The 18,519-nt window shown below is 43.7% G+C and overlaps 1 protein-coding gene and 1 long non-coding RNA gene across 2 annotated transcripts in view; one reads left to right on the forward strand and one right to left on the reverse strand.

The window, feature by feature from the left end:
* Window positions 1-18,519, reverse strand: part of LOC310834302 — an 81,080-nt gene that overhangs the window by 62,374 nt on the left and 187 nt on the right. Inside the window, exon 2 of the long non-coding RNA XR_014559167.1 lies at window positions 1,108-1,376. This is a non-coding gene — a long non-coding RNA (uncharacterized lncRNA). The remainder of the gene's footprint in view (window positions 1-1,107; window positions 1,377-18,519) is intronic.
* On the forward strand, window positions 8,977-15,049 carry LOC310834091 (arylacetamide deacetylase-like 4). Its single transcript, XM_083717461.1, has 4 exons — window positions 8,977-9,931; window positions 11,011-11,227; window positions 11,913-11,976; window positions 14,253-15,049. Exons 1-4 carry the CDS (start codon window positions 9,755-9,757, stop codon window positions 15,025-15,027), a joined length of 1,233 nt encoding a protein of 410 aa, XP_083573587.1. The 5' UTR covers window positions 8,977-9,754; the 3' UTR covers window positions 15,028-15,049.

The following is an 18,519-nucleotide window of genomic DNA, read 5'->3' on the forward strand; positions in this document are numbered from 1 at the left end:
CTTTCTTTTTTGTTTTTCTTTTTTCTTTTTAGTATTGTATCTTCTTTATAGTTTTGAAGTATTGTAATTCCCCCCCCCCCTTATTATAATTTGCCAATCTTTAATGGTTGGGATATTTGGGGTCTTCCAGTTTTGTGCTATCAGGATCCTGGCAGCTACAGTTGCATATTGGAACATTGTCTGATCTTCTTTCTTGATCTCTTCTCCAATCATTCCCAAAAGGAAGACTTCGGGTTTTTTTTAGCAAAAGTGTATTTAAATATTTTTTTCAGTTCATTATATATAAGTTCCCCAAAAAATTTTAATCTGGAAATGTAAGATCAAGGAGGGAAATTTCTACCATATGTGGTGGACATGCGATAAAAAAATAAATTGGTTTATTGGACTTTTTACTCTCTCCCATCTTTTTGTTTTTTTCATTGTATGGCAGGGACTGGTCGGGAGGGGGAAAACGTTTAAAGGGTAAAGGAAAACTTTATGGTTTAGCCTCTGCTTAAAGACCTCCAAAGAAGGAGACTCTCTGGGTTATTTGTGGGACATAGGAATTACTTCACCCCCCCAAAAAAAATATAGTCCGGCCCACCACATGGTCTGAGGGACAGTGGACTGGCCCACGGCTTTAAAAGGTTGCTGACCCCTGGTGTGGAGTGTCCTGTGAGATTATTAAGGCAGGAGTTAGTTGGAGGGCTGAGTTTGAGCCAGGAGAAGTAGAAGTAGAAGGAGAAGGAGAAGGAGAAGGAGAAGGAGAAGGAGAAGGAGAAGGAGAAGTAGAAGGTAACAGTCTACTGAAGTCTCATTCCAGTCAGGAGGGGAGAGATCTTCTAGAAAGAGAAGACTCCCAAACCATTTAAGAGGGGTGTTCTGATCCCCTGTGTCTGTTGTCCATTTGGAGTACCTCAGGAATGGGATGGTCAAAAGGTTGGGGAACTGACAGAAACAACCACCTTGTTTGAAAACCAATGTATTAAGCTGTGACAACAACTGTGTTAAGAAACTGAAGTAACTGAAAATAAGCTGAGCATTTACCATCGAGTCTATAAACCTGTAACATCAAACTGACAATAAGCAACTGAAGTTTAAAAGAAGCTGGTGGGAGGTTTTGTTTACCTGATGCTTAAAGTCTTTATCCAAGCAGTCTGGTAAGTCAGTGGTTTGAAAGCTTGTTATTCTGGAATGAGACGAGAGACACTGTTCACAGTGCCACCCCCAAAGGGGAAGTCCAGAGGTTCCATTATTGGGCATCATGACTACCAGTAATTGTCAGTGACTGGCTGGACACTGAGGAGGGGTGGCTAGATTTTGATGAGTGAGCACCAGGAGAAGGGGGGTGGCAGGTTGGAGACTGACTTGGAAGAGAATCAGTAAACTGCAGGGACCTGTAACAGCCAGGAAATGAGGAAAGAATGTATATAATAATAATAATTTAATTAATTTAATTTAATTTAATTTAATTTAATTTAATTATTATATACTTATATTATTTATACCCCGCCCATCTGGCTGAGTCGCCCCAGCCACTCTGGGCGGCTCCCAATCAAATGTTAAAAACAATACAGCATTAGATATTAAAAACTTCCCTAAACAGGAGGGAAGGGAGAGATAAGTCATGCTGGTGTAGTCAAGGGCTTCCACACCTCTTCCTCCTGCCCCCGCCTGGTTATGTTTTCTCTTCACTATTGCAGGCTGTATGCTTCTGAATGCCACTTGCTAGGAATCACAAGTGGGAACGCACCATGTCATTAGCACACCACCATCCTCTGGCCGCTTCTTGAACAATAGCCCGTCGTCTCGGGGAACATCATACTCACAGGTTAAAATGAAAATCTCAGGGAGCTGGTGGATAGGATAATGGTATCCTCCACTAACAGGGGGGCAAACATTGCTTCCCCAGCTGATTTACAAATTTCATAAAGTATTTATGAAAATGTAGCAGGTGCTGTAGAGTCAAAGCCCCTAGCTTTAAATCATTTTGGAATGTTATTGGCTGATCCATTTTCTGGTATTTCCCTTTTCTGGGAAAAGGGTGCTTTTCATAATTCCATCCAGATTGACCATCTGTTCAGTGAGACATCTTACGCCAAGTTTGACAGTGTCAGATGGCAAGGGTGGTTGCTCACGAGTAACCAGGCAGGACGCCAACCTGTCTTTTTCCAGTTTTATTTTGGTGCAAAACTATTTACAGTGCAGAACCCCAAAGTTCATGTCTGCCTCAATCACTAGCAGAATCCGGGAGTGCTTGTTTCCTGGACCTCCCCCAACATAAAAGTCTCGTTACTCCCAGCCTTTTCCTTCCCTCTTTGTGCTTTAGACTTCTGCGCAGGGTGGGCAACGGATGGGGTGTGCTTCCCTCCTATCCAGCTTGGCCAGGAGCGGTGCTGAGGCTCCCACCAGCATCCTCTGGTCCTTTTCCTGCTTCCCCACTGGAGGTGGGGCTTTCCTCATCGCCGGAAGAGGAACTGCTTCACAAGATTTTCGGAGGCTCCCTGTAACACAACTGCCCCTCTGTTTCCCACCCCTGTTTCAATGGCAGTTTCCTGACAGACAGCTTGTTTCTTCAACAAGGGAGGAACTGAATGGTTTTGCTGACAGGTTGGCAAACTGAAGTCCAGTACTTGTAGGAATGGGTAGATGAGGATCAGTCTTGGGAGGTCCTGCCTGGCCAGTAGTTCTTGACAATTAGTCATCTCTAGTCACTTAAATGGGCCTACTTTGAGTAGAACAAACATTGGATGCAGTTCTATAGGGGTTTGTTCTTTCATCTTGAAGAATACTCAGATCAATGTGAAATCAGATCTGTCCCTTGCCTCTCCCTCCGGTCTGCACACCCTTTCACCTGGCCACAAGGGCCATACTTCAAATCCTTGTTGAATACTTTTTCCTGGCAGGGGCACCAGCTTGAATAAAATATTGTGGGGCAAGTAAGCTCCAACCCACATAATCGGGCACATGATGAAGTGGATGCACACAATCAGACCCTCCAAGCACACCTATTTTACAGGGACAGTCCTGCATTTATAAAAGCTGTCCTGGTTTCTGATTTGATTCTGGAATGTCCCACTTTTCCTTAGGAAGTTCCTATTTTCACCAGGGAAATGTTGGAGGGTATAGAGTTATGCAAACCCCAAGCCCAAGGAGTAACTACCGGTATATAGCCTTTAAAAGACATCTGAAGCAAGCAATGTATTGGGAAGTTTTGTAATGTTTTATGTTTTGTTATGTTTTTATTTATGTTGGAAGCCACCTAGATTGGCTGAGGCACCCCAGTCAGATGGCTGGCGTATAAATAAAATAATAATAATAATAATAATATAATAATAATAATAATAATAATAATAAAAAAAAAAAATTGGACACCCCAATTTTCATCAGAGAAATGTTTGAAGATATACACCATTTGAATGGCAATGCCTGTTGACTTTGGGGGAGGGAGGCCCCCTCAAATATTTTTCCAATGGGGGAACACCCCTTGGCCCCTAGGAGTTGGCTCCTTTGTTTCTGGCTAAAATGTTTCCTTGAACTTCATAACACCTCTTGTCTGCCAGGAAAGAGAAGGACTTGTATCAAAACCCCCAAACTATTTAGAAGACAGTATAAAGGTGCCCATTTCTGATGCAGGTGGATTTCAGAAAAATAAAAAAAGTCTTCTATGCTCCAAGGACTGTCCTGGCAAGGGCAGTGACACCGCTGTTGGCAGGATGCCAACGCTGGCATTGATGTCGCAACCTTGATAACTTGGGCTCTCTGAATCACGAGGGATTAAAGACGCCAAAGTATTTTGTGTGGGAGGGCGAGCACCACAAAAATGAAGACTTGTCTGTTATAAAATTGTTGTTGTTGATGATGATGAACAGGACATCCCAATTTTCATCAGAGAAATGTTTGAAGATATACACCATTTGAATGGCAATGCCTGTCAAGTTTGAGGGAGGGAGGCCACCTCAAATATTTTCCCGGTGGGGGAACACCCCTTGGCCCCTAGGCATTGGCTCCTTTGTTTGTAAAATGCAAAAAAAAAAAAAAAGAAGAAGGAGGAGGAGGAGGAGGAGGAGGAGGAGGAGGAAAGGGTTCTGACCTCCCTTTGTCTCTTCAGTCTGGTCCTCGGACCCTTGTCTCCATAAAAGAGTCCACGAGAATATCCTTGCAGAGTTTTATTCTTAAAAGTCTTTGTGCAAAAGCGATTGACACACAACAACACTACCAGCATTCACTAACTAACCAACCAACCTCAGCCTCAGCACAAACTAACATTTCTCACTTTATATATACAACCTGCTGCAGGCTGCCGACTCATGCTGACCCAGCTTTATTCGCATTAAAGAAACAGCGGCCATTTTAGCCCATTCTGTACACAATCTCTCACATTCGCATGATGGATAGCAATATGTTTTGATGCGGATTTCATTATTTCCGAGCCCGCTAATGCAATACACGATTGGCTATCTTCATACACTTGGATAGGCAAATCTACTTTACAATCTAGATCTTTTAGTATCTGTATAAACCACATGATTTCACTGCATGCTAGCAACAGGCTCCCATATTCTGCCTCACAGGATGAGGTCGCAACAAATCCTTGTTTCTTTGACCTCCATCTAATTATGGAATTGGCAAACATCATAACCATTCCACTTGTAGATTTTCTAGTAGCTACACAGCTTCCCCAGTCCGCATCAACAAATACTTCTAGCTTTTCATCTTGTGTACTAGATATCTTTAAACATACACTTAATGTCCCCTTTAGATATCTGATAAGCCTTTTCAAAGCACACCAATTGGCAGTACTGGGTTTAGATACACGTTGGCTCAGAACATTTGTAGCACATTCAATGTCTGGCCTTGACCACTGGCTTAAATACAACAGTGATCCTATTTTTGAGTGATACAACTCAGGCTGATCAATTCATCATCACATACTGTCTTTGGGAAATCTGGTGTCATGGGAGTCTGAACTGGCTTGCAGTTTTCCATGCCAAACTGCTCTATCAAATGAAGAATTTTCTCTTTCTGGCTCAATAGGAAGCTTCCATCTGCTTCCTGCCTTACTTCTACTCCCAAGTAATTGCTTACAGGCCCTAAGGCTTTAAGCTTAAACCTCTTTTCTAGTTGACCTGTGAGCTTCTGGATCTCATCTGTGGAACTCCCTGCTACAAGCAAATCATCAACGAAGTCTAAGAGCATTAGATATTTGTTGCCTGTCTCCTTGGTGTACAGGCATGGATCAGCCACACTCCTTTTAAAACCAGGTTTTACAAGGGCTTCATTTAAACACTGGTTCCAACACCTTCCACTTTGTTTGAGACCATAAACTGCCTTTTTCAAACGCCAGACTGCACCATTCTCCTCTTCAAACCCAGGGGGTTGTCTCATTAATACTTCATGGTCTAAATTTGCATACAGATATGCAGCATCAACATCAAAATGGTGCACTGCTAGTTGTCTTACAGCAGCAATCGAAAGCATTAAACGAAAAGTTTCACTCTTTACAGTGGGAGAAAACACTTCATCATAACTCTCCCCTTTAATCTGAGTGAACCCTCTGGCTACTAATCTGGCTCGAAAACGTGGTTCCCCAGATGCAAGGGTTTTCCTTTTGTAAACCCACTTGCATGACACCACTCTGCCACCAGGTGGCGGCATTATGACCTCAAACACTTTGTTACATTTAAAAGAGTCCATTTCTTCTTTCATGGCTTGTTCCCACAAAGCACGTTCCCCAGGGGGTAAGTCTAAGACTTCATTATAACTTTGTGGTTCCACACAACTCACATTGCATACTCTCACTCCTCCTAGGGTCAAACGCTGAGGAGGTACACCCTTGTTTGAACGCTGAGAGCGTCTAGGCACAACTACTTCTTCTTCCCCCTTTATCTCTGGCTCTTCTTCCTCTTTCTCTAGAGAAGTAGTATCTATTGCCATGTCTTTTGGGGAAATATGTGCCTCCTCCTCCTCCTGTGTTGCCAATGGCTGAGAAGAAGCCTCTTCTCTTACTTGCAGGGGCAGTAGGCAATCTGGGTTGGCATGGATCGCAGTCCATCTGTCCTGGTCAGCAAAGTCTGCGCTTCGTGACAGAACCATGTGTCCTGGGCATAAATTGAAACGCCACCCTTTGCCATAAGATTGATATCCCACAAACCACAGTTTCTGCACTCTAGTGCCCCCTTTCTGGCGCTGAGCTTTGGGGATATTTACATGTGCCCAAGAACCCCAATTATGGAGCATTGTCCACTCTGGTTCTTTCCCAAACAATACACGATAAGGAATATCTTTTATAGAGCTAGACCAGGTTCTATTAATCAAAAAGCTCGCTGTAAGGAGAGCCTCGCCCCACAGCCTATGGTTGTGGCCCAATCCTGCATCCACAAGCAGGCAGTCCTTTACTGACTGTATTACAGCCCCACGTCTTTCACACAGACCATTTTCAGCAGGGCTATAAGGGTTAGTCAAGCGGTGAGTGATCCCCTTACGTCGCAACCATGCCCCAAATTGTTTGTTCAGAAATTCTCTGCCCCATCTGTTTGCAACTGCACAAGAGGGCGAGCGAAGAGCTTTTCAGCTTGGGCAACCCATTCTCTGAATGTGGGAAAACACTCAGATTTCTGCTTTAACAAAAACAACCAACTAAAACATGATTTATCATCTATTACCAGAAAAGCATATCTGGTGCCCCCTTCAGTCCTCTGTGGAAAAGGGCCTATCACATCACAATGGACAAGTTCTAAAACCTCTGTAGATACTCTGTCACTCTTAGAAGCCACAGGCTTCCTCTTAGATGTGGCCATTTTACATACATTGCAATCTAGGAAACAGTTACAGCTATTTACTTTTAGGTTCTTGCACACCTTTTGCATTTCTGAAAGCACGTGGAAATTGCCGTGACCCAGTTTTCTGTGCAGTTCATGTACACACCCCTTATGAACTGGCAAATTATCCTGAACCACCTGGGCTGCTTTAACAGGCTTGTCCTGCATTACATATAACCCATTTTCCAACTTTGCATGGCCACATACCTGAGTTCCATTCTTTATCAGACAACCATCCTGCATGAACTTAACACTATACCCTGCATTAATCAAACAGCTTACAGACAGTAAACAATAGTCCAAACTGCTGACAAACAGTCTCTGGTAGAGTAGTGTTCAAGCACTGCAGGAAACATGTTCCCTGGCCATCAATCTTGCTTCTACGACCATCAGCAAGATAGATTGAGTCTTTTCCATCAGCTGGCTTCCCCAGGGTCTTAAAGTCCTCCCGACTGTTGCAGATAATCCTGCTGCTCCCAGAGTCCAGCAACCATGTTCCTCGAGGTATCTTCCTCTCCTCCCGAGAAAATGCAGACACAAACTGAGCAGAACGCGTGTTCTTCTTCCCTGAAGAGAACCCCTTCTGCTTATGTTTCTGCGTCAATTGCTGTCTCTGTTCCACGTCGTCTCCTGGAAGTCTAGCCCTGCATTGACATTGGAGAAGCCCGGGTTGGTTGCATCTGTAGCACCTCCTCACCACCATGGCCAAGTCCAAACCTTGGCGTTGCTCCATTGGCAGATTCTGCTGTTGGCCCCCTCAGCTGTAACTCCTCCGTTCTTGGAGTTCAGCCTGTCTATCTGACCTTCTTTCTGCTTCTTAGGTCAATCTGCCAACCACATACTCAAGGGTCAGATCTCGGGGATGCATACTCTCCATGCTGTTAATCACAGGCAACCAGCTTTCAGGCAAACTTGAAAGGATAATGTAGGTTTGGTCAGTCTCATCATAACGCTTACCCCTCTGCTGTAGTTGAAGAAACAGAGATTTCAGCATTTGAAGATGAGTTGCCAAACTCTCACCTTCTTTCATAACAGTCCTGAACAGCCTTCTGGTCAGAGAAATTATAGTTCCAGCAGTTTCTCTGACATGCATTGCCCTTAATAAATTCCAGCACTCAAACGCTGTGCTAGCATTTGCTACATGCAATAACTGAGAGTTGCTCAAACACAGCATAATTTGGGCACGAGCCCTTTCATCCAGCAGTTTTTTCTCAGCAGAGTCCCATCTCAAAACCTCAGTTTCAACACAGTCCCATAGTCCATCTCTCCTTAGCAACTGCTGCATTTTATTGACCAACTCAGCCAGTTGCTTTCTGAGAGAAGTTCAAAAGGGATGCCTCCCCCAATATTTACAACTTGGGAAGACTGGAAATCTACCATCTCTGCTGGTGCTTGCTGAGCCCCTTCTGTGGGGCCTGCAGCAATCTCTCCTGACTCTCTCTTTAGAGTCCAACTGGACAGTCCTGGCTGGCACTCACCGGCTTCTAGCTGCTGCCTCTGTTGACCCTCAGGTCCCGCCTGGCTCTGCAACTGGTGTAGCCACTATGTGAGTCGCCTACTGTGGTCCTCTAGCAGTTCAAACTGTTCCAGTAGCTGACGCTGAGTGCTTTCCTGATCCTCAGATCCTAGCCGCTCCAGCGTCGCTGCAGACAGTTACAGCTTGCCACCAACTGCTCCAATGCACAGCCACTGGCTCCATACACCACCAGGACTCACCAGCTCCCTGCTGAGATGCTGTCAGTCGTTTTGCACTCTGCACATGCTCAGAAACACTGGGCCAATAACCTGTCAGTGTTTGTAAAAAGCAAAAAAAGAAGGAAAGGGTTCTGATCTCCCTTTGTCTCTTCAGCCTGGTCCTCAGACCCTTGTCTGCATAAAAGAGTCCACGAGAATATCCTTGCAGAGTTTTATTCTTAAAAGTCTTTGTGCAAAAGTGAGTGACACACAACAGCACTACCAGCATTCATGCATGCATTCATGCATGCATTCATTCATTCATTCATTCACTCACTCACTCACTCACTCACTCACCAACCAACCTCAGCCTCAGCACAAACTAACATTTCTCACTTTATATATACAACCTGCTGCAGGCCACTGACTCATGCTGACCCAGCTTTATTCACATTAAAGAAACAGCGGCCATTTTAGCCATGACAATTTAGAAGACAAAATAAATGTGCCCATTTCTGAAGCAGGTGGCTTTCAGAAAAATCAAGAATGTCCTGCTAATTTCTACTTCTGGTGGCTGCTGGGAGGGAGATTTCTTTGGAAATGTCTTACAGTGTGAGAACACCTAATCCTTCCCATTCAACGATTTCCTGCTCCTCATCAAGAGAAAGAGTGAGGAGAGTTACAGAGTCCTCAGCTGTGCCGTGCCTGACCAGCTGTCCACAGAGAAAACTGAAAAGCTGGATGCTACCTCTTTTTATAAATAAATGAAATAAATAAATGAAAGTGGAGTTGCATGTGCAGCAATCAAATCTGTGCAAGAGCAGGATTGGCTCCCATTGTGTGCATGCACAGTGCCAACCTCTTTGATCACCACACTGTCCTGACAGGGGCAGTGATACTGCTGTTGGCAGGAGGTTAACGCTGACATTGATGTGCCATCCCTGATAACGTGCGCTCTCTCAATTACAAGGGATTAAAGACTCCAAAGTATTTAGTGTGGGAGGGCAAGCACCACAAAAATGAAGATGTGTTGCATAGGCAACACCTGACTTAAGAGAAGGGTGCTTGCCCATCTGATTATCCTTCAGAGTCTATGAAAATTCAGAGGCTATGGATAGCCTGCAAATTCTGAACTGATTAGTAAACTGTTTGTTTTCTTCCCAACTGTGTGGGTTGGCCACAAGATGTTCTCTTGCATGCTGTAGACTGTTCTTGTACAAAAGCCACTTAGCAATTGCTAAGACGAAGTCTCTACCTCTGTGCTTCTAAGTTGAAGGGAAATGGCATTTGGTGGAACCCTGTGGATGCTGATATTATATATGACCATTTTCATTCACTTCATGCTGCTTGCATGGGGAGTTTATTATCGTCTTACCAGGCCCTACCTGCCTCAAGGAATAAGCGGTCGTGCAAATTTAATATTTGTTGATTTCGTAGTGGAATATGGATTTGTACTGGTAAGTTTATTTTATATATGTCGCAGGAATGAGGTGGCCCCTCTACTAGAAGGGCTATAACCTTTCAAATATTTTAGTTTAGAGAAAAGGCGAGTAATATGCGACATGATAGAAGTTTATAAAATTTAGCATAACATGGAAAGTGGATAGAGAAAGTTTTTCTCCCTCTCTCATGAATTTGTGGACAATTGAATGAAGCTCAGTGTTGGAAGATTCAGGACAGATGGAAGAAAGTACTTCTTCACACCGAACATATTCAAATTATGGAAGTCACTCCCACAAGGGGCAGTGATGGCTGCCAAATTGAATACCTATCCAAAGGTACGGTAAATTCACAAAGGAGAAGGCTATGGGTTGCTACTAGCCTCCATGCCTATGCTCTTCCTCTAGAGCTGGAGGCAGCAATGCTTCTGAACACCAGATATGGAAAGGGGAAAGGGCTCCTGTGTTCAGATCTTGCTTGAAGGTTTCCCACAGGCGCTGGGAACAGGCTTCTGGACTAGATGTGCCATTGGCCAGGTCCAACAGACTCTTTTTACGTTCTTATGTGTATATATTTTATATATGTGTACAGTGGTGCCTCGCAAGATGAAATTAATTCGTTCCGCAAGTCTCTTCGTCTTGCGGTTTTTTCGTCTTGCGAAGCACCCCTATTAGCGGCTTAGTGGATTAGCGCTATTAGCGGCTTAGCGGCTATTAAAGGCTTAGTGGTTTAGCGGCTTAGAAAAAGGGGGAAAACTCGCAAGACTCGCAAGACGTTTTCGTCTTGCGAAGCAAGCCCATAGGGAAATTCGTCTTGCGAAGTGCCTCGAAAAACGGAAAACCCTTTCGTCTAGCGAGTTTTTTGTCTTGCGAGGCATTTGTCTTGCGGGGCACCACTGTACATATATCTATATCTATAGATAGATACCTTCACAACATCCCAATCTCTAAGTGGAGAGTGGTGAGTGAAAGGATATACAGTGTAGGTACCTCACAAGTGAGGGGTTTGTTCCATAGGCAGTGCATGTATGCACTTTTTTTTAAATGCAAAATTATCTAAGACTGATCATAAACGCTGAATGTTTTTGTTTCAACAGGGAGCGTTTCTGGAAAAACTGGGCATTTGCCGTAAGCATATCTTCCTCAGGGTTATGTACGATGCCATACCAACAAGGAAGGACTCAAAGTTGATCAGAAAGGACCTGGTTTTTGATGGGGTGCCTGTGAGGGTGTACTGGCCCAAGACACCAGCTGCTGGGAACAGGAGAGGAATCATCTATCTTCATGGAGGCGCTGGACTCATCGGAAGCATCCGTAAGCTCTTTGGAATGTTTTTGAAAAGGATAATTTGAGGAGGTACTTTAATGTAAAGGTCTTGAAATGCTTGCTATGTGAGGTGTGGAAGTGGTTACTACTACTCCTGTAGGCAGCTTAAGTTTTGTGTAGGATTGGATTGTGTGGTCAGAAAACAGGCGGAGACCTCTTGTTACAAAGGTGACCAGTTCTGTATTAATTCCTAGTATCACAGTCAATGAAAAATCCTTAAAATGTCAAAGAAGGTGTTTCTGCTTCAAGCCCGAAAGGACTTTTTTGTAAGTGCTTCCAGAAGTGATCAGAAATAACTGGAAAGAAGCCAAGAAATGCGGGAGGAAGCTTGTTTTTGTTTTTTATCCTTTGAAACTGCTTGATCTCTGTTACAGATCAGGAGAGGGTAAAACTCACAGAATGGTTTTTAGCTAGCGATGCCCCATTTACAAAGAGTTCAATGCAACTGAGTTTTTCCCAGAGGAAATTCATTAAAAGTTGTTGTTTTATACAGTCAAGAAGCGGATCCAATTTATAACATATAAATAAATAAGCAGATATATCCATCTATCTTTATATTTCAACAGTTTTACCATCAATAGAACTAACATTGGATTCAACTCGCAATGATATCAGTGTTCTTGACCAGGAAAAATTTTAATGGAGGGGTTGTGGGGCTTGTGCTTTCTTCCAGAAGTCTATGAAAAGGTCTGCCGTTTCATTGCACACCAAAGTGATTCAGTGGTTATGAGTGTTGGGTAAGTGGCTTCACTCTCATTGTATCAAAAAGGACATGGAATGCCTCTCAGTTTCTAACCTTTCCTAGGGAATATTAATTATATATATATAACAATTTATATGGTACGCATCTGGCAAGCCCCGGCTCCTGACAAAAAAATAGTAAAAACACAATAAATCATCAAAGACTAAAAACTTCCCTGATCAGGGGTGTCTTTTAAATTTACATGGGTGCTTATCTCCTTGACATCTGCTGGGAGGACATTCTACAGGGTGGGTGCAACTACGGAAAAGGTCCTCTGCCTGGTTCCCTGTAACCTCACCTCTGGCAGTGAGGGAACCACTAGAAGTCCATTGGAGATGGATCTCAGAGTCTGGGTTGGACAATGGGGGTGGTGACACTCCTTCAGGTATACTGGGCCCAAGTCGTTTAGGGATTCAAAGGTCAGCACTAACATTTTGAAACTGTGCACAGAAACATATTGAGAACCAATCAGTGGCATAGCTAGACAGAAGTGTGCGGGAAGCACTTACCTTTGGGGGGTGGTACACCAGCGTCCCAAGAGCCCAGCGCACCTCTAGGAAAGTCAGTGCGGCCAGGGGCTTGGCCCACAGCACACCAGAGCTGCTGAACCCCCCCCCCCAGTCACCCTCTGGTGGCTGAGAAAGAAACAATGGGGACGTGTTGGCCACACAAGGAGGGCCCCTGGAAGGGACACGTCTTCGGTGCCCAGCAGGCCCAGTGGTGCCCCAAAAAGCAGCATGGGGGCAGCACACTCCCACCATGTCCCCCTCAGCCGGTGGGTGCCCAGGAGGGATGCGCCACCTTGGGCACCCTGCAGGCCCGGCACTTCCCGAAAAAGTGCAACCTGTATGCCCCATGAAGCTCACTATGGCGTTGGAGCCAATGTAGTTCTCTTAGGACTAGTGTTATGTGGTCCTGGCTGCTTCTCCCATTCACCAGTCTAGCTGCTACCTTTCTGGATTAGTTGTACTTTCCAAGTCACCTTCAAAAGTAGCTCCACATCGAATGCATTGCAATAGTCAAAGCCAGAGATGACCAGAGCATGTACCACCCTGGTGAGACAATGTGCAGGCAGGTAGGTTCTCAGCCAGGATACTAGATGGAGTTGGTAGGCAGCTTCCCTGGACACAGACCTGACCTGTGCTCCCATGGACACCTGTTAGTCCAGAATGACTCCCAGGCTGAGCACCTGGTCCTTTAGGGGCACAGTTGCCCCACTCAGGACCAGGGAGTCCCCACATCCACCCAGCCCCTGTTCCCCAGAAACAGTACTTCTGTCTTGTTGGGACTCAAGTTCAATCGGTGAAATGCCATCCAGCCTTATAAAGTTGTAAACATAGTGATTTTGCCAACATTTAGAATGGGTGTTCATTTTTGTATTTAGATTTCTAGCTCAAATCCCTTTGACTTTGAACATAGTAAGAAATCTGCTGGATCAGGCCAAAGGGGACTCATCTAGTCCAGCATCCTGTTCTCACAGTGGCAAACCAGATGCCCGAATGGGAAACGGACAAGCAGGACCTGAGCAAAAGAGCTCTCTCCCCAGTTCGTTTCCAGCAACTGGTATTCAGAAGCATTACTGCCTCTCATAGTGGCACATCATCCTTGTGACTAGTATCCATTGCTATTAGCAATTGCTAGGAGTCTTGCCAACCTGATCAGGTGAGCTGTGGATGGAGGACAGGTAGATACCAAGTAGTGGGATTATAACTTCACTGATGCACAGGATGTTGGACAGTGCTACAGGAACCTGCTAATGGACTCATTTACAGTTGTGGTTTTTAACACTCAAAATGAGTTTTAAACGGGTTAGGCTATCCAGTTGAAGAACTTAAACAATGTGCCATTGAAACATGACACCAGAGGACAGTGCAGAGTCATCCCTGTCAAATAACTGGGTATATGTTGTAGAAAAGGATGCGGAGAAACCAAATGCCTTTACATTTTAGAATGATATTAAAATATCTTTCTAAGAACATTTAAAAAGTGAGTGTAGATCCAGATATGGAGAGGGGAAAACAAGAAGGAAGCAGCAGCTGGAGGGGAGAGAATGGTGTGTGGCTATGTGTAGGAAGAAGTGTAGATTTCCAAAGGGAAAGTTTGCATTTGCTTTCTATTTTTGTCTCAGGCCCCCATAGGGTTGCAGAGAAAGGAATGTGGGCCTAGGAGTGAAAAAGATTCCCAACACTTGCAATATGTAATGCAGGCAAACAGTCCTTTTCTGTGAAGTGTATGATGTTGAGTGTGGGTGATATCTTGTTTTCTTTTTAGATTTCGTTTAGCTCCTGAGCATCTCTATCCGGTCCCTGTGCTGGACTGTTTAACTGCTGCAATACACTTTCTGAAGAATGCAGAGGAATACGGAGTGGACCCCAACTGCATTGCCATTGCTGGGGACAGTAGTGGAGGCACATATGCTGCAGCTATTTGTCAAGAACTGGTGACCAGAGAGGACCTCCCAAGACTGCGAGCTCAGGTCCTGATCTACCCATTTCTACAAGCAGTGGACTTTGATTTGCCATCCTATCAGCAAAACCAATCAGTTCCTCCCTTGTTCAGGAAACGGGTTGTTAAATTTGGTTCGACATATATTACTGGGAAGGAGATCAATGTGGACCCAGTTATAAAAGGTGCCCACATCCCTCCTGATTTGAGGGAGAAATACCGAAAATGGATCAGTGCTGATAACATTCCAGAAGAATTTAAGGCCAGGGGCTATGTCCCTAATGCTCCTGCCCCATTTTCAGAAGAAATTTATGAACAACATAAAAGAGGTTTTGAGGCAATGTTTGCCCCCCTTCTAGCAGAGGATGACATAATCCGCCAGCTCCCAAAGACTTTCCTTCTAACCTGTGAATATGATGTTCTCCGGGATGATGGGCTGTTGTACAAGAAGCGGTTAGAGGACAACGGTGTGCTAGTGACACATCATCATCTTCCAGATGCAGGCCATGCAGGACTTAGCATTTTTGGTTGGGGGCCATTTGAATTTCCGAGCTCAAAGAAATGTTTGCAGCATATGGTACAGTTCTTAAAAGTTTTATAGAAATAAATGACTGTCTTTGTCATTTCCTGGATCAGATCATTGGCCCACTTCATCCGGCATCCTGTTCTCACAGTGACCAAACAGAGGCCTCTTGAGATGCCAGCAAACAGTACCTGGGTGCAAGAAAAGTCTTCCTATTTTGTGAGTCCTAGCAAGCAGTATTCAGCGGCATACAACCCACAATAGTGCAAACATACCTATAGCCTCCTCCATGAATTGGCCTAATCTATGATTAGATGGGCTCAAGATCTTGGCCATAATACAGAGATGTCCCAGTGGGAAAACTTTTGGAGAGTTGAGGCATTCACAAACTAAAGGAAGGATTGAACTCTGATTAATAAGAATACACACAGAGGCTTGAACCAGCAAGACTCTGGGAAGGGTGCGTATAATAATCTCTGTCTCTCTGTGTCTCCAGCCCCCTCGGCCCCAGGTCGTTTTATTCACAAAAGAGATTTTTACAGAGTGTTTGTAAGAACCAATCAGATTTCTTCTGAGCATTTCAACAAACCCACATGGGGACAAGTTAAACTACCAAAACTAATTAACAGAACTACAAAGGAGGACATTTGGCAACCCCCCCCCCCCCGGAACAATCAATACATAGGATAAGAAGGATGGCCAGGAGGACAATGATCATTATCACCTTCATGTGAGATCTGTTTCCTGGCCCTAAGATTAACATTCTACATCAAAGAAACTTGCCCTCTGTCTTTGATGACCCAGAAGCCTGCCTGTCTAAGCAACTGGGCTGTGTCCGTGACTTGTGAAGAAAGAGAAATGGGCAGTAGAGAAAATGGCCAGAGATGCAGAGGGTTGTGGGATTTGATCAGAAATTATTGTCAATGAATCAAACCCAGTCAACACAATGCATTCATCGTGGACACAATGGCTTGATGCATATTTTATAACTCCTCATAGTAATCCCACGTGACCCCACACTCTGGATATTTGCACTCCTGCAGAGGGTTAATTGGAAGTTTACTATAAGGGTTGCACTATAAGGGAAAACCTCCAAAAAGTTTTCTATCGCTGGCACTTGACACCCTGTAAACTTGCTAAGATGTATAGAAACCTCTATAAGAATTGTTGGAGATGCGGAGAACCTGGTGAGACTACATTACATATGTGGTGGGCATGCAAAGGGATTAAACCATTTTGGAATGACATCTCTCTCAAACTTAATTTTTTTAAAAAAGTAAATATTTTGAAAAAACCAGAATCATTCTTATTGGGCATTACCGGTCTGGATATCCCTAAAAAAACAAGGAAAATCTTTTTGTATGCCACCACAGCTGTGAGGGTTATAATAGCTACACATTAAAAAAGTGAATATATACCTACTAGATCGGGCTGGATACTAAAACTGGCAGAATATGTGGAGCTAGACTATTTATCAGAAAGAATTAAAGATAAATCCAAACAGGAGTTTATCTCAAATTAGAATTGTTTTAAGGAATATTTAAAAAGTAATTGTTGCAATCTGAAAACGGTAACAGCCTTTGAGTAATTTCTGTAGACACTGAATATAAAAGGAAAATTGATAGAAAAGACAATACTGTTAATAAAAAGACAATAGACAATATAGGCAACAAGTTTATTAGTACAAAATGGAAGAGATGGCCATTTATTTATGAAAAATATTATGATTTTAAAATTACATCTTCTTTTCTTTTTCTATTTGTGTTTAGTAATAGGTTGACTTAAGAATGATGACAATAATAGTCACCAAATACATTTTGAAAACAAAAACATGTTTAATGGTAAGATGTAAAGTTATGATTTAAAGATTTTCTGGTTTACTTAACATTGTGAGCATAAGCACTTAAAACATTTCCCCCCTAAATTTGTTCTCTGCAAATTTTGAATTACATCATCAAAATCAATTCCTTTTGCTTTCGGTGGAAAGAAACACCCACTCCCCTTCCTTATTCATACGCTCTCCACTACATCGAGTTCAGCCGCGTTTCGGTGCGTTTGTTGACTGATCTAAAAGGTTTCAATGACTTGTTGAGGTTAATTAATTGTCAGACAAAGTTATTAAACTCATTTTAAATAAAATTACTTTTTCAAAAAACGTTGTGAGCCCAAATTTTTAAATTTTATTTTAAAAACACATATTTTTGGCATTTTGTCACCCCCCCAGTGATGACACCTGAGGAGACCCGCACCCCCCTTCCTGCGCCGCTGGCGAGAGTATGACTTCATTACTAAAAGGTCTTTTTTCTAGGTGCTTTTGGAAGAAACTGATTTTCTGGATCCATTTCTATTGGGGTTTAGGGCTGGTTTTGGCGCAGAAACTGCTTTGGTCGCCCTGTATGATGACCTCTGTTGAGAAAGAGACAAGGGAAACATGTCTGGGAGGGGTGGATGAGGCGTCCTGAAACAGATTGACTTCCTTAAAATTAGTTTTTCAGCTAGTTCATTGCTTTTTTTCTGTATTCTCTACAAAAGTCATCAGAATAAATCCAATCAGGCTTTATTTATAACAGCTAGTGTCTGTCTTTAGATCTGTCTGCATGTGGACGATTCCATAAGAAGGGAATCCGGTAGTGCATTGGCACCCCTGAACCCCAGATCATAAACAAACAAGTCTTTTCCAACTTAACACAGGTAATGCTCTACACTTACGCACAGTTACTAATGCGTGTAAATCCATTAAAATATAGGGACTCCTAAATAAATATGAATAGGCCCAGGCTGCCCCCAAACTGGTATTTAGTACTTCTTCAGCCCACATCTCAGAATAAGAAAGGCACCATACTGAGAAGCTTTTAATGTTTGATGTTTCATTGGTTTTTTAAAAATATTCTGTGGGGAGTTGCCCAAGTTGTTGTTAAATTATTATTACACTTCATTGAATAGCAGTTGCCAGGAGCCGCTGGAGGGGAGATGCCTTTGGGCTCCAATCCTCCTTGCAGGCTTGGCCACCGCGAGGAGACGATACAGTAGAGATTCCTGCATTGCAGTGGGTTGGACTAGATGACTCTCAGGGTGCGGGACTAGATGGGCCGTTGGCCTGATCAAACTACAGGGCTCTTCACGTGATCTGTGTGTTCACGCAGACGCGCACACGTGTGTGTGTGTGAGAGAGAGAGAGAGAGTGTGAGAGTGTGTGTGTGTGTGAGAGAGAGAGAGAGAGAGAGAGAGCGTACCTTCAGAGAGAAGCCCGTCTCTTCTTTGCAACGAGGATGAATAATAATAATAATAATGATAATAATTTATTATTTGTACCCAGCCCATCTGGCTGGGCTTCCCCAGCCACTCTGGGCGGCTTCCAAAAAAATAATAAAAATTAAAATACTCTAATACATCAAGCATTAAAAGCTTCCCTAAACAGGGCTGCCTTCAGAGGTCTTCGAAAAGTCTGATAGTTGTTGTTCTCTTTGACATCAGCTGCAACCCCCCTCCCCACCTGACCCACAGCTTCCCTGCCTGCTCTCTCTCCACCCCTAACCCCAATTCCACGGGCATTGCATTGCATTGCATTGC

Source organism: Podarcis gaigeae, assembly GCF_964106915.1.
Source record: "Podarcis gaigeae genome assembly, chromosome: 16".
NCBI classification, from domain to species: domain Eukaryota; kingdom Metazoa; phylum Chordata; class Lepidosauria; order Squamata; family Lacertidae; genus Podarcis; species Podarcis gaigeae.